The following is a 14643-nucleotide window of genomic DNA, read 5'->3' on the forward strand; positions in this document are numbered from 1 at the left end:
GATCTGCTGTTCTTTATTTTCTCTAAAAAGACAAAGTGTTAACCACATAACAGAAACATGTTTTATAACAGATTTATTTGCTCAATGCCATATGGAAGAAGATATGATGAGAATAGATGATTTTAACTTTAGTAAAAAGATTGTGCAGTTGACAGTGTAAACACAGGGAACAAATCACTCACTTTGGGGGTGGGTAGTACATATGAGACTTTTGGCCTGAAGTTCATGTGGAAGACTTAGAAGGGCCCCAAAGAGAGAGCGATGGCTTTGTTTCCAACTTTCCTGTCAGACCCTGCTGCAGGATCAAGCTTATTGCTGATATTTTACCCCCATAAGTTCTTGAATAAATTGAGACATTTATTGGTGATAAGCATGAGGTGAATTGAAAAACCTTTAAAAATAATTCTTAGAACAGAAGTGACATTCATGACCATTTGGTAAGGATACTTATTACCTTAATGGCTTAAATCCTAAAGTTAGGCTACATTTTTAGGTGGTAGAAAACAAGTACCAAAAGTATACCATTTGATACCCTGCCTTACTTTTGGCCAACCTCTGATCTCTACAGTTCTCACTCCACATTCTCCCATTAGAGCTATTAGTCCTACTACCTACCATTCACTACCTAAAGTTACAGACCTGGAGCTGCCAAGAAAAATGTTTTTAAGAAGTTTGCTTTTAAGCCACTGAGTGTATTCAGCACTCAGGTATCAATCCAGAACATTTTACACCTCTCTAGTAGATCAATTCACTTCATAGGAAAACAAGCCGACATTTAAAGAACCCGCATTTCTTAACATAAAAAGACTATTGAACATCTCTACGTGAGATTCTAGTATGTCAGAGTAGTTATGTAAACCTAAATTAGTAATGTGTTCATTGAACTGATCGAAAAAGCCTTATATTAAAACTGCATTACCACTGTTTACCAAAAATAGGTACATGTTGTATTACAAAATTAACTAAAAAAAACAACCTCCACATCCTCCCAGAGAAGTTACATTGTGCTGATATCCCATAGACAGTACAATAAAAGGATTTCATTTTTGCGATATGCCAGGCTCACAGTGAGTATGTTAGTACAGAGATCATAGCTTTAGTATTACTGTAAGAATGTCATTAGTGAAACTTATAAAAGGCATGTAGAAAACTAGCATTAAAACTCTTAAGGGCGACAATTCAAACTGGCAGCTGTTAGAAAAGGTGCTGCTAGGAATAAAAAAAATATTAAAGAAATTTAGTTTCAGCACATACTAGTTTTTAGTGCTTCTACAATGAAATTAATTAATTCACATAAATTTCTGTTGCTGGAACTAATGGACCAAAAGTGAATGGACTTTTGCCCCCTTTGACTACTAGCCCAATCTTGAAAATGGAAGCAGTCACTTGCAGTCTTCCACACGGTATTGTTAGAAGACTAAGCAGTCAGCAGGAAGTTCTGGTTGAAGTAGTGTTTGTTTCCATCAAACTTCACAGTTCCACTGGTCACAACAAGAACTGTAGTCTGAGCCTGAGTAGCTTTCTCATGAACTGGCTGGCAATCTAACATATTGACCTGGAACTCACTAGAAGGCAGTATCTCAAAAAAATTAGGGCTTCCAGTCCTGTAACATTTCCATTACATATTAAAGTGGCCTTGTCCAGATAGAGTCTGGTTAGTGCCCATCTCCTTTTGTCCATTGTCTCATAGTAAATATTGACAAATTCCTCAGCAGCTCTGCATGCCTGATCTACATAAGTTTTAAAATTCCTAACATTCCCAACTCTCACTAGTTCCCATTTCCTACAGTACATTATTGTTTTAAAACACAATTTATTATTTTTTAAGAGAGTTCTAAAAATGAGAAAAGTTTATTTTTATCCTCTTGTTTCCAGATAATGGTGCTCTTTTTTCTATGTATTAATCCAAATTTCCACCCGATAGCATTTTTCTTCTGTCTGAAGAATTTCTTTTAGAGAATTAACTTTCCTGTAACACATGTCAGTTGGTGATAATTCTTTCAATTTTTGTTTGTTTGAAAATGACATATTTGCCAAGCATAAAATTCTAGGTTGACTTTTTTGCTTTCAGTACTTTAAAATTGTCACTTCATAGTCTCCTGGCTTGTATAATTTCTGACAAGAAGTAGACATTCATTCTTTTTTTTCCTCTGTACATATTATGTCTTTCACTATCTATTGAACATTTTCTCTTTATCACTGGTTTTAGCAATTTAATTTTAATGTATCTTGGTGTGGTTTTCTTCATGTTTATTCTCCTTGGCATTCAGTTAGCTTCTTGGATCCGTCGGTTTATACACTTCTTCAAAAATTGAACCTTTGCCCCTTATTTTTTCCATCCTCCATTTTTCCTTCTGAAATGCTAATTACACGTGTTACATAACTTTATCCCACAGGTCACAGAAATAACTCTGTTTATTATTTTCCAGTCTTTATTCACTGTGGGTTTCTTCTTTCATAGTTTTTATTTCTATACTTTAAAGTTATCTATCTACCTTAGGTCATTTAGCCTTCCTTATGTGGTATATATACTATTATTAATCCTATCCAGTGTTTTTTTGTTTGTTGTTTGGTTTGTTTTCTTATTTCAGATATTTTTCATATTTAGAATTTCAGTTAGGAACTTCTTTTTTTAATAAATTCCCTTTCTATTCTCATCATGGAGTATATTTACTGTTTTAATGGCCTTGATTATTAATTTTATATGTGTCATTTCTTACTCTGTGGCTTACTGATTGATTTTTCTCCTTGAGTACAGTCATATATCCCTTTTATTCATACCTAGTAATTTTTTTTGAAGGCTAAATGTTGTGGATTTTATATTGTTAGGTGCTAGTTTTGTTGTATTATTTTAAATCTTTTGGGGCCTTTTCTGGAATGTAGTTAAATTACTTGGAATTAATTTGATCCTTTCAAGGTTTGCTTTAAGCTTTGTTATATTGGATTCAGAGCTCACTTTACTCTTGGACTAATTTGGCTCCTCTACCAAGTCAATAAATACGTTTCTGGTTATTCTACCCAATTGGCCATGGATTAGGAAGTTTTTCTACACTGGCTAACAGAAACAGAAGTTCCTACCTCTCTGTGTGCTTTGGTAATACTTCAGGCTACTCTTTTTTCACTGGTCTTCCCCCCAACCTCAAGTGTTTTCCTTACACTTCCAAGTACTCAGGAGATCCTTCTGCATATCAGATAGAGAAATACACTGTATCTTTCTTTTCTTGTATTTTATTTTACAAATCCTAGTTTTCATGACTTCCTTAAAATCCACTTCTGTTGCCTTAACTTACTGAATCAGCTAGGCTCTGTTTTGGTGATCTCTTTTTGCATTATGGGTTGAAAACTCTCCAAGCAATAAGCTGTGATAAGCACAGGGCTCACCTCATTTGTTCCTCTATTCTCAAGTATCCCTGTCTGTACTGCCTGTTTTCCAAAGTCTAAAACCCATCTCATATAGTTTGTATGGTTTTTTTTAGGTGTCTGATATGAAGGGTAAATCAGTTCCTTTTACTCCATTATGGCCAGGTATGAAATTGGTCCTTACGAAATCTCATTTGAAGCACAGACATTGACTATTTTAGAACTTAATATTATTTAGGCTTGTGACTTAAGGGTTTAAGAAGAGGGATCCGTTATGAGTGTAAGAAAATGTTTTTTGCTGTCATTTCTGCCCCCCCCCCAAAAATTCTAGCAAGCACCCTCAATGTACCACTTCTGAAGCTATACCTTTCTTCACATTCAGAAACAGTAAAACCTATGCAGCTAACTCAAGTGCTAAAGTATTTCCCTTTTACAGGGTACTGCTTTACAAAACCAGAACTGATTTTCATGTTGGAACAAGGAGAAGATCCATGGTTATTAGAGAAAGAATTTGTAAACAGAAGTTCCCCAGGTGAGTTATTGAATACTGGCAGAAGGCATCCAAGAAAATTAGATCCAAAGTGATCACCTAGAAGTGAGCAGTTTGAAATGTTTTTCAGCACTCTCCCATTAGAGGCCTTCACATTTGAAACATTAGAAATAATAGATCTATTAAAAAGTAGAAGGGGGACAACTAAAGAAAGGAATGTAATGTAAGTATGTTGATATTCTCATCTTTAAAAAATGGGAGCTAAGTGTACCCTTTGAAGCTGAAAAATTAAGTAATGGTTGTATATTTAACAGTAAAAAGATAAAAACAAAGAAAGTTAATAAAACAACTAAAATTGGGAGTAAACAGATCAGAAGAGAGAAATAATCAAAATTTATCATTATATAATAATAAATTACTATATACAATTAAAGTAAATAGATGATTGCATAGTATAATTAGAAAGCATAAAAACTAGAGCAAACTGCAACCTTCCTTATTGTTTACATTTGACAGAGCAAAGAAAACAGATCTGTTACTAGAAACGTTTCTTATAAAGCTGTATATCAAGGGTCCCCAGGATCATCATCAGGTTCATTAACTCACCTTGGAGGACTCAGCATATAGGCATACTCATAACTAAGATTTATACAGTGAAATCATACAAATCAAAATCAACAAAGAGAAAAGGTGCACGGGGCAAAGTTGAGAGAAAACCAGGTGTGACAACACATGTGAAATATGTACCTGGAAAGTTCATTTGAGATGAGGTGCCCAGAGTTTTCACTGGGGGCTGCTCATGTAAGCACCCTCTGTCTAGCATGTATCAAAATTGTAGGCTTTCAGATGGAAACTAGGTGTTCAGCATAAATATATTGTTTGTACAAACAGTTTAGGCTCATTGAGTCCCTCTTAGCAGTTCTGGGAATCTTGGGAACCATCTCAAAATCTAAGTTCCCAGATGCCAGCTAAGGGCTAATCTTGTAAACAGGCCTTTCTAAGGGTAGCAGTCTCAGGCCTGCTGTGTTAAACATTTTCTGCACAAAAGCTATGCAAACACACATAGAGTAAGACAAACATATCTGACATATGAACTACCAATGTAAATGGATCTTAATACACCTATTAAGAGAAAATGCTATCATACTGTATCAGAGATACACTAGAAAATAATTTAGAAAGTTTGAAAATACAGTCATGAGTTGTTAAGACTATAAACCTAAAAACAACTCTGTTTATTAATCTCAAAGTTCAATTCAGGTCAAAAACAGGTGAGAAAAAGGACATTTTGATAATGCTAAAGAAGATAATTTTTAAAGGATACATAAAAGTTTAAAATATTAGTACACCAAATAAGTTATTCATCAGGATTCATAAAACAAAAAACTGCAAGAGTTATAAGGAGAAATAGGAACACATTAGATATAGTCAACCTTAATATGCCTCTCTGATTTCATTCCGTAGCCTGTGGACTCCAGAATAGTGCTTGGCAAACTATGGCCCACAGGTCAAATCCTGCCTACTGCTTGTTTTGGTAAAGAAACATTTATTGGAACACAGCAATATCCATTTGTTTACATATTCAAACTACAAGGCAGAGTTGAATTGTTGCAATAGAGAGTGAATAACCAGCAAAGCCTAAAACATTTACTCTCTGGCCTCTTACAGAAAAAGTTTACCAACCTCTGGTCTAGACATTATAAATAGCATATTTTATAAAATGAATCTATTATGTTCTGAAAACAAAGCTATGCAAACACACTACATAACTATTCTGAAAACGAAGAATAAACCTCCTTTTAAATGACCTTGGAACATTGACAAAATGTAAAAGTATTTTAGGCAAATTCTACAAAGTAAAGATATTATTGTCAAATAACACTATAAATTGCAAACAATATGAGAAAATTTTAAATCTATCTTAAAATTAATAATGAATATATATCTTTAAAAACCTATTTTATAAAAGAGTAAGTTAAAACTGTACAATATCCAGAAATTATTTTTTAATGAAAAACATGTTTATTAGACTCTTTGCACTATTGATGAAATGGTGCTTAGAGGAAACAATTTTAGCCTCATATACTTCTTTTTTAAAGCAATAAAGTTTTAAAAGAAAACTAAGCAAAGCAAGAAATGTAATAAAGATAAAACATTATAGTTATAAAACGTTATAAAGACACAAGGTGGTTCTTGGAACAAAAGCAAATAAAATAGCTAACCTCAGCTAGAAAAAGAGAAGAAAGCACTATTACTCATTTTAAGTTTGGGCTCAGATTCCTACTTCTATAATATAATCTTGGAATACTTTAGCCTATACTTTTTCTCTTACTTTTGTAAACTCAGCCCATTTGATGGATGTGTCAAAAGAAAATGAGATTCTGTGTCAGGTAGCATATAGTTACTGAATGAGCTCCTTTCCTCACCTGGATTATAATGTCCCAAAAAGAATGGTCTCTGTTTCACTCTTCCTTTCTGGGTATTTGTCACATGATAAATATTTTTTAATAACATTGTAGGCTGATTCCAAAGTCAGGTGGAGAGAGGCATTTCATACTGATTCACTCAGAAAACACAATCCACAAATGTAAATGCCCAAGTCAAATTTCTGGGACTTTTGAATCATCTAAAGTAGGTGTTGCTGGATCTGAACCCTTATATTAGTAAAAGAACTCTCTAGGTAATTCCTATGCATGGAGCTTTTTATGGACCACTAAATTTATATTACAGAGAGATGCAAAGTATATCACAGTGAGGGTTTTATTTTGGAAAGGTGAGCAAAGCTGCATAAACATATTTTATATTATGTAAGATGCTATTGATTAAATGGTGAGCCATTATTTTAGGTACAACCAAGAGAGAAGATGCTGCTCATTTAACTATGGATTTGCCATCAGTTTTATGATGCCTCCTGATTTCAGTGATGGTTATTTACTTTAAAAATTGTGAGTCACAGACATTTTTGCATGGAGCATGGGTATCAGGAGGACAATAGCAATCAAATATGCACAGGAAATTTATGGTAAATAAATATAAAGGATACTTTTAGGGTTTCTAGGGCCAGTTTGAAACATGATCCTTAAGATTCTTACAGTGGATAAAAACTAGATATGTGGAAAAATAGATGGAAAATAGAATTAAGGATTGGACAGGGCATGACTGGTTTGGGGGAAATGAGTAAACAAATTGAAAAGAGGAAAGTTAAAAGATTTGATGATTAAGAGGGACTCACTATTGAACAACCCTAATATAATACCAAGGCACCAGAACCAGGAAAGAGAGGTGACTCCAATATAGGTAGAAAAATTACTTTAACTCTCATCAGTTTTTTCACTTCCACCAATACATTTATGTTTCTGTTTCTGATTATTTCAACATGAGAAAGTTGGTGCCATGATAATTTTTCTTTGGCCACACTACGTGGCTCGCAGGATCTTAGTTCCCCGACCAGGGATTGAACCTGGGCCCATGGCAGTGAAATCGCTGAGTCCTAACCACTGGACTGCCAGGGAATTCCCCATGATAAATTTATTTTAGTGTTGATGTGTAGAATGGAAAAATGGAGCTCCAGTTGGAATCATATAGACTAATGGTTATCAATGTAATCTGTGTTTGTGAATGTAGTCTCTGGTGTTCTTCCCTAATGCAAACTCTATCTCAATAAAGCCACTGAAAGCAATTCTCCATTGATATTTTTTGTTATCTAATTAGTGCAAAATCCTTGTTGAATTCATTTCAGTCTTTGTTTCATCTGTTCCCAGGATTCAACTCTCTCAAATATATTTTTCTTTTTTAATTGTTCCTTTCCTTTATATCCTCTTCTCTACCTGGTTTTGAAAATTATACTTTAAGATACCAAATATAGATGTAATTTCATTTCTAGATTCCTCTCTGTCTTTCCACTAGAAAAAGTTTTTTTAACAACAAAATAAGAGAGAATATACACTTGAAATTACTTTATTTTTGGGAAACTGAGCCAGACACCAAGGAGTCAAATACATAATGGGGGATATGTATATAAATTTCACTCCATAATAAGTGTGTTAAATATCATTAAATATTTTTAATTTTCTCACTTTTAGAAGAATCCCAACCTGATGAACTCTTACAGGAGAGCCTAGAAAACCAAGGCAAACATTTGAGGCAAGTTTTATTTGTCAACAAATCATTGACTACAGAGCAAGAAATTTCAAGAAAACTGTGTACTCTGGACATAAACATTTTCCCTGCAGAAACAATGCCTTGTAAATTTGACACTACAGGGTCTACTTACTTGCTTCTTAGCTCATTGACCCCACACTGTCAGTATTCAAGAAAGAAGGCTTATGAGCTTAATGTATGTGAGAATTGGCTCCTCAGTATTAAGGATCGCAGAACTAATACTGGAGAGAAATCTTTTGTTTATAGTAAAAGTGTGAAAGCCTTTGGACATAAAGACAAAGTTATTCAGCATCAGACAATTCAGACTTTACAGCAAACTTTTGAATATAATGAATGTGGCAAGGATTTTCTTGAAAAGACTGCCCTTGTTACATCTAAGGATACCCACCCAACAGTGAAATCTTATAAATTCAGTAAATTTGGGGAAAACCAATATGATAAATCAACCTTGATAATCTCTCAGAGCAATCATCCAGAGGAGAAGAGTCACTATGAGTTTAATAAATATGAATATACTATTGATAAAAACAGAAATAATTTCAGTAGGATCACTCAAAGAACTGACACAGAAGGGAAATCTTTCAGCCAAAAATTACACATTAGAGAACAGCAAAAAATTCATATAGGGGTGAAACCCTTTGAATATGGAAAGAATTTCAGCCATAATTCAACCCTCCAAGTGCATCAGAGAATTCACACAATAGACCAGTCCTCTGACTATGGCACATGTACAGAATCATTGGCTTACCAGTCAACTTTCAATGTACATAAGAGAACTCAAATAACAGTGAAACCCTATGAGTGTAATGAATGTGGAAAATCCTGCACTATGACTTCATGCCTGATTCAGCCTCAGAAAAGTCTCACAGAGGAGAAACCCTATGAATGTCATGAATGTGGGAAAGCTTTCAGTGAGAAGTCACGCCTAAGAAAACATCAGAGAACTCACACAGGAGAGAAACCCTATAAATGTGATGGATGTGAGAAAGCTTTCAGTGCAAAGTCAGGCCTAAGAATACATCAGAGAATTCACACAGGAGAGAAACCTTTTGAATGTAATGAATGTGGGAAATCTTTCAACTATAAATCAATCCTCATAGTACATCAGAGAACTCACACGGGGGAGAAACCCTTTGAATGTAATGAATGTGGAAAATCTTTCAGCCATATGTCAGGCCTAAGGAATCATCGGAGAACTCACACAGGAGAAAGACCATATAAATGTGATGAATGTGGGAAAGCTTTCAAACTGAAGTCAGGTCTAAGAAAACATCATAGAACTCATACAGGGGAGAAGCCCTATAAATGTAATCAATGTGGGAAAGCATTCGGTCAGAAATCACAACTCAGAGGACATCATAGAATTCACACAGGGGAGAAACCCTATACATGTAATCACTGTGGGGAAGCTTTTAGCCAGAAATCAAACCTCAGAGTACATCACAGAACTCACACTGGGGAGAAACCCTATAAATGTGATGAGTGTGGAAAAACTTTCAGGCAGAAATCAAATCTCAGAGGACATCAGAGAACTCATACAGGGGAGAAACCCTATGAATGTAGTGAATGTGCCAAAGCTTTCAGTGAGAAGTCAGTCCTAAGAAAACATCAGAGAACTCACACAGGAGAGAAACCCTATAATTGTAATCACTGTGGAGAAGCTTTCAGCCAGAAATCAAACCTCAGAGTACATCAGAGAACTCACACTGGGGAGAAACCCTATAAATGTGATAAATGTGGGAAAACTTTCAGCCAGAAATCAAGCCTTAGAGAACATCAGAAAGCCCACACAGAGAACTAAACATATAAATGTAATGAATATGGAAAAGCTCTGAGCTGGAAATCAAGTCTCGCAATACAAAATAAAACATGTAGGAGAGAACCCCTATGAATATAATGAACACTTGGAAGTTCCTCTGCAAGATAACAGCTTTCACTAAACATCAGAGAACTTACACAAGAGAGAAATTCTTGGAATATATTTTACACAGGCAGTCTCATCTTGAGTGCAGTCCTCATTGTAGATCAGAGAATTCAATTCAGCAAAGAAACTCTATAAAGATAATGGATACAAGAAATACTCTGTGCATTCAATCCTTGGAAAACTCACACTGCAGGAGAACCCTGGGAATGTAATGAAAATTTCAAAACTTTGTCCCAGCAATCAAAATTCATTCATCATCAGAGAAATCAAAATTCATTCATCATCAGAGAAATCAAACAGTGAGAAAATTGAGAATGTAATAAATGTGAGATAACCTTTAGCCAAAAGCCAGCTTTCTCAGTAAAGCAGAAAATACATAGAGACCTCACAGTATATGAGAACAGACAAGAAATCAGGGTAATGGATGTGGGGAATCCTACTGTAAGTCACCCCTCAGTTTGACTAACACAGGGTAATAACTATATGACATATAATGACTATTAATTGTTCACCAATGACCATTTCCTTTTTTCTCATGCCACACCTAGTCTAAATTTCTCAACTACTCTGTCATCCAAATGAGATCATATTTTTAACCTCTGGATAGTGAAATGTAGAAGTCAATGACAGGTCTTACTAAATACACCTCTCAAATTCTTAATGTTTTCTCCTGTCCCTTGTCAGAATGGAGTGGAGATTATCACCAGCAAAACCAAAGGGGCTCATGCACGGAAGATGAAAGAGTACAAAGTAGAAAGAAACAGGGCCAAAGAGTGACTGTTGAATGAAATTTTCTTCTGCATGTACACAGACATTTTGCTGTGATGAAATAAACTTGTTCTCTGCTGGGCTTCAACAGTTTGGGTATACTTAATACTGGTATTTACTCACCAACCCTCAGTTAACAAAGCCTGTGAATGTGATTTCTGTGGACATGTGAACTCAGTGTAGTGTATCAGAAATATCACACAGGAAAACCCCCTGACAACATCCTGAATGACCATAGTTTTTACCCACAACTCTTCCTCCTTGGTCAGGTAAGTATCAGGGGAAGATATTTAACATTACAACATATATAGGTAATCCTTTACCCAAAAAATGATATCTCATTAAATATCTGATAATCGAGCTGTGAATGTGTGAAAGCTTTCAGTGAGTCATCAAAATTTAATATCTCTCAGAGTTTGTAATAAGGGGAAAATTTATCAATTTGAGAAAGGTAAATAATAGCCTTTATGTTATATAAAAACTATTTCATATGTAATATTAAGACAGTTAATGAAATATAACAATATTGGTTCATAGATATTCACTAGCATAAGATTTTTAAAAATAAGAAAGAAATTGCATAAACTGCACAGTGTTGAATGTATGTGAATATTTTCTGAGTTCTCTATGTGTGTCTATGTGAGTGTGCATGCCACTTAGATGTTTGTTTTGTATGTACATTGGAAGTCAACTGCACTGTAATAGAATTATGTACCCCTTAGTAACTATTCTGATATCAGCTATGATTTGCCACATGTATATTCATAACAAGTAAACCTTTTACAGGAAGTATCTGAAAATTCAGAATCCTATACCTCATTCCTTTTCTCCTGCTACCTCCTGACATGCGCATATAGGAAAGGCCATTGTTACTAAGCTGTCTTTTTTCAACAAAGTCAAACCATGTTTTCTGTGTACTTTTGTATCATCTCTGGGTCACTAATACAAATACTGTATTGAAGCATACACAGATACAAATATATATAAAAGTGTGTGTATATATTCTATCTCTCTTTTCAATGTCACTGAGTCCTTCCTCAGTGGTATCAAGTATACTGATAATCCCTTTGAAGGCATTCTTCATTTATTGTATGTGTTTTTTATATCCAGCATTTAAATTTTACTATAGTTTATATCTCTCTGCTGAAATAACCTATCTGATCTTGCATGTTGTTTAGCTTTTTTACAATCATTTTATATGGTGTTTGGCATTCTCTTTCTCAGTTAAGCAACTGCTTGGGTTCTTGTTTCTCTCTGCAGCCACCTAGCTCTCCAGACTTTGGGCTAGTTTTTTGCCCTGCAATCTCAGATATCTGATGTATTCAAGAAAAGTTGTTAAATTTAAACTCTTCCCATATGTCTTCTTGTTTAGGAATAGGAGCAGTGCTTTTTCCTGCTAATGATCTGAAATGTAACTGAAAGTTGTTAGTTAATTTTTGACATATGTTCCAGGGTAATTTGATGTGAAAAAGGTGACTTTTTTCAAAAATGATGATAAGATAATTGGATAATCGTATATTTTAAATGCACCTTGATGTTTATACCATAATTAAAATTTATTCAAAATAAATTATAAACCTAAACAAAATAGCTAATAGTACAAAATTTCTGTTGGGAAACATGGAAACTAATTTGAAGCACACAGAGATTTTTTTTTTAATATATTTATTTATTTATTTTGGCTGTTAGCTGGCGCATGCAGGATCTTTTTTATTTATTTTTGGCTGCGTTGGGTCTTTGCTGCAGTGCGCAGACTTTCTCTAGTTGCGGTGAGCGGGGGCTACTCTTCGTTGGGGTGCACAGCCTTCTCATTGCAGTGACTTCTCTTGTTGCAGAGCACGGGCTCTAGGCGCGTGGGCTTCAGTAGTTGCGGCACGTGGGCTTAATAGTCATGGCACGCAGGCTCTAGAGCTCAGGCTCAGTAGTTGTGGCACACGGGCTTAGTTGCTCCGCGGCGTGCGGGATCTTCCCGGGCCAGGGCTCAAACCCATGTCTCCTGCATTGGCAGGCGGACCCTCAACCACTGTGCCACCAGGGAAGCCCCGAGATTTTTAATATGTAACGCAAAGAATTGTGTGAGACATAAAAGCAAAAAAGATAAATTGGAGTTTATTGAAATTTAAAGTGTCTGCTTTTCAAGATTTTATTATGAAAACAAAAAAGAAAATCACACATTGGGAGAAAATGTCTCTAATAGATACGTCTGTCAAAGGACTTGCGTCCACAATATGTAAAGAATGTTCATAATGCAATAATAATACAAACAACTCAGTTTAAATGGGAAAAAAAAGGGTAAGATTAAAACAAGCATTTCATAATAGAAGATATATAGATAGCCAGTAAGTACTAGAAAAGATATACAAAGCTTTAGTCATCAGGGAAGTGCAAATTAAAACTATAATGTGATATCATTAAAAATCCATTTGATAGTTCCTTTTAAAGGTAATGACACCTTACCTAAAACCAACAATTTCAATTCTAGGTATTTACCCCCAGGAAAACTTAAATAATTATACAAAAACAAAATCAAAAAATAAAATTTTTAAAAAGAATTGTATAAAAATGTTCATAGAATCTTTATTCATAATAGCCCCAAATTAGAAAGAACCAAAATGTCCTTCAGCAGATAGATGTATAAACAGTGATGTTGCCTGACAATGGAATATCACTCAGCAATGAAAAGGAACTACTAATGCATATAACAACATTAATAATAAAATTAGGCTGGGCAAAAGAAGCCAGGCACAAGAAAGTAGAGCTGTATGATGCTATTTATACAAAATTCTAGGAAAATCATCTAATTTAGTGGGTGGGGGTGAAAATTAAGTGGGTAGGGGAACAAGCGAATGTTTTAGTATGATGGAAAGTTCTATATAGATTGTGGTGGTGTTTACAAAGGTGTATAAATTTTCAAAACTCATCAAAAGGTATCAAAAATGCATATACTTATATAAATTACACATTAATGTAGGTGATTTTAAAAATTATATATATATAAAAGTGAATTTTGGATCCCCAGCATATTATGAGACCCAGATTCTGAATTTGGCACATAGCTCATTGGCTTTACTATCAATACTTGTGTATTTATTCCCTTGTCCCTCCCGTATGGCTGTACGACCTTGGGCAAGTCAGTTCTCCTTTAATGTCTCTTAGTTTCCTCATTTGTGAGGAGTGCATAATGATGGTAATTACCTACAACCCTTTTTGGAGGCATTTTCTGAGTTAATCTATCAATAAGTCAGATGCTTAAAACAACGCCTGGCAGAGAGTAAATGAGCAATAAGTAATAACCAACCATTATTTTACTACTATTATTAAAAATCAAAATAAAAGCCTGTGTTCCTTAAAAAAGCTTAAAGCAATATTATAGCTGATAATAAAGAAAAATAATAAATTAGGCTGAAAGGAGATTCAGCCTTGATGTGATGGGTAGGTAGGAGTTCCTTACACTCTCAAGGCATTACTTTTTATCTGATGACACCATTCCTGAAATTTTGGAAGCCTCAGGCCTGTGCACTGTTTACGTGCCTCAGACCCAAGCGTTTTCTGAGTGTCCAGTCCCCTGGAAATTGCTTTTCCACAAAGGCAGGAAAAGCACCCCCTGTGACTCTATCCCTCCTCCCCCCAGAGCTTCTCTCTGATGGAAGTCTGAACTAAACTGGAATATTGTCACTTGGGTTCTCTGTTACAGATTCTTCCATCCAGGGTAGGAGTTACATACCAGATGTATAAATATTCTAGAGAGAAGTCACTATAATATAGTACTATAAGTACTATAAGATAGTACTATAAGAAGTACTATAAGATAGTACTAACAACACACATACATTCGTGCATGCACGCACTCACACACGCATATACATCCTTTCATGGCCACTGCTGCCCTGAGTTCTGTTTCCCTGCTATACTTGAGGTGATTTCATTAATGCCTTTTAAC

General features: G+C 34.9%; 1 protein-coding gene and 1 pseudogene across 2 annotated transcripts in view; one reads left to right on the forward strand and one right to left on the reverse strand.

Moving 5' to 3' along the window:
- The window catches only part of ZNF782 (zinc finger protein 782), a 55964-nt gene extending 43501 nt beyond the window's left edge, over nt 1-12463 (forward strand). The window contains exons 4-5 of the mRNA XM_079925787.1: nt 3797-3892; nt 7933-12463. Coding sequence (XP_079781913.1) covers nt 3797-3892; nt 7933-9812 — 1976 coding nt within the window. The 3' untranslated portion in view covers nt 9813-12463. The remainder of the gene's footprint in view (nt 1-3796; nt 3893-7932) is intronic.
- LOC307189550 (NTF2-related export protein 2-like) lies at nt 1244-1695 on the reverse strand (annotated as a pseudogene). Its single transcript has one exon. The product of its transcript is annotated as an NTF2-related export protein 2-like (transcript).
- Nucleotides 12464-14643: the final 2180 nt, after the last annotated feature.

The sequence above is a fragment of the Stenella coeruleoalba genome (assembly GCF_951394435.1).
Source record: "Stenella coeruleoalba genome assembly, chromosome: 7".
In the NCBI taxonomy this organism is placed as follows: Eukaryota; Metazoa; Chordata; class Mammalia; order Artiodactyla; family Delphinidae; genus Stenella; species Stenella coeruleoalba.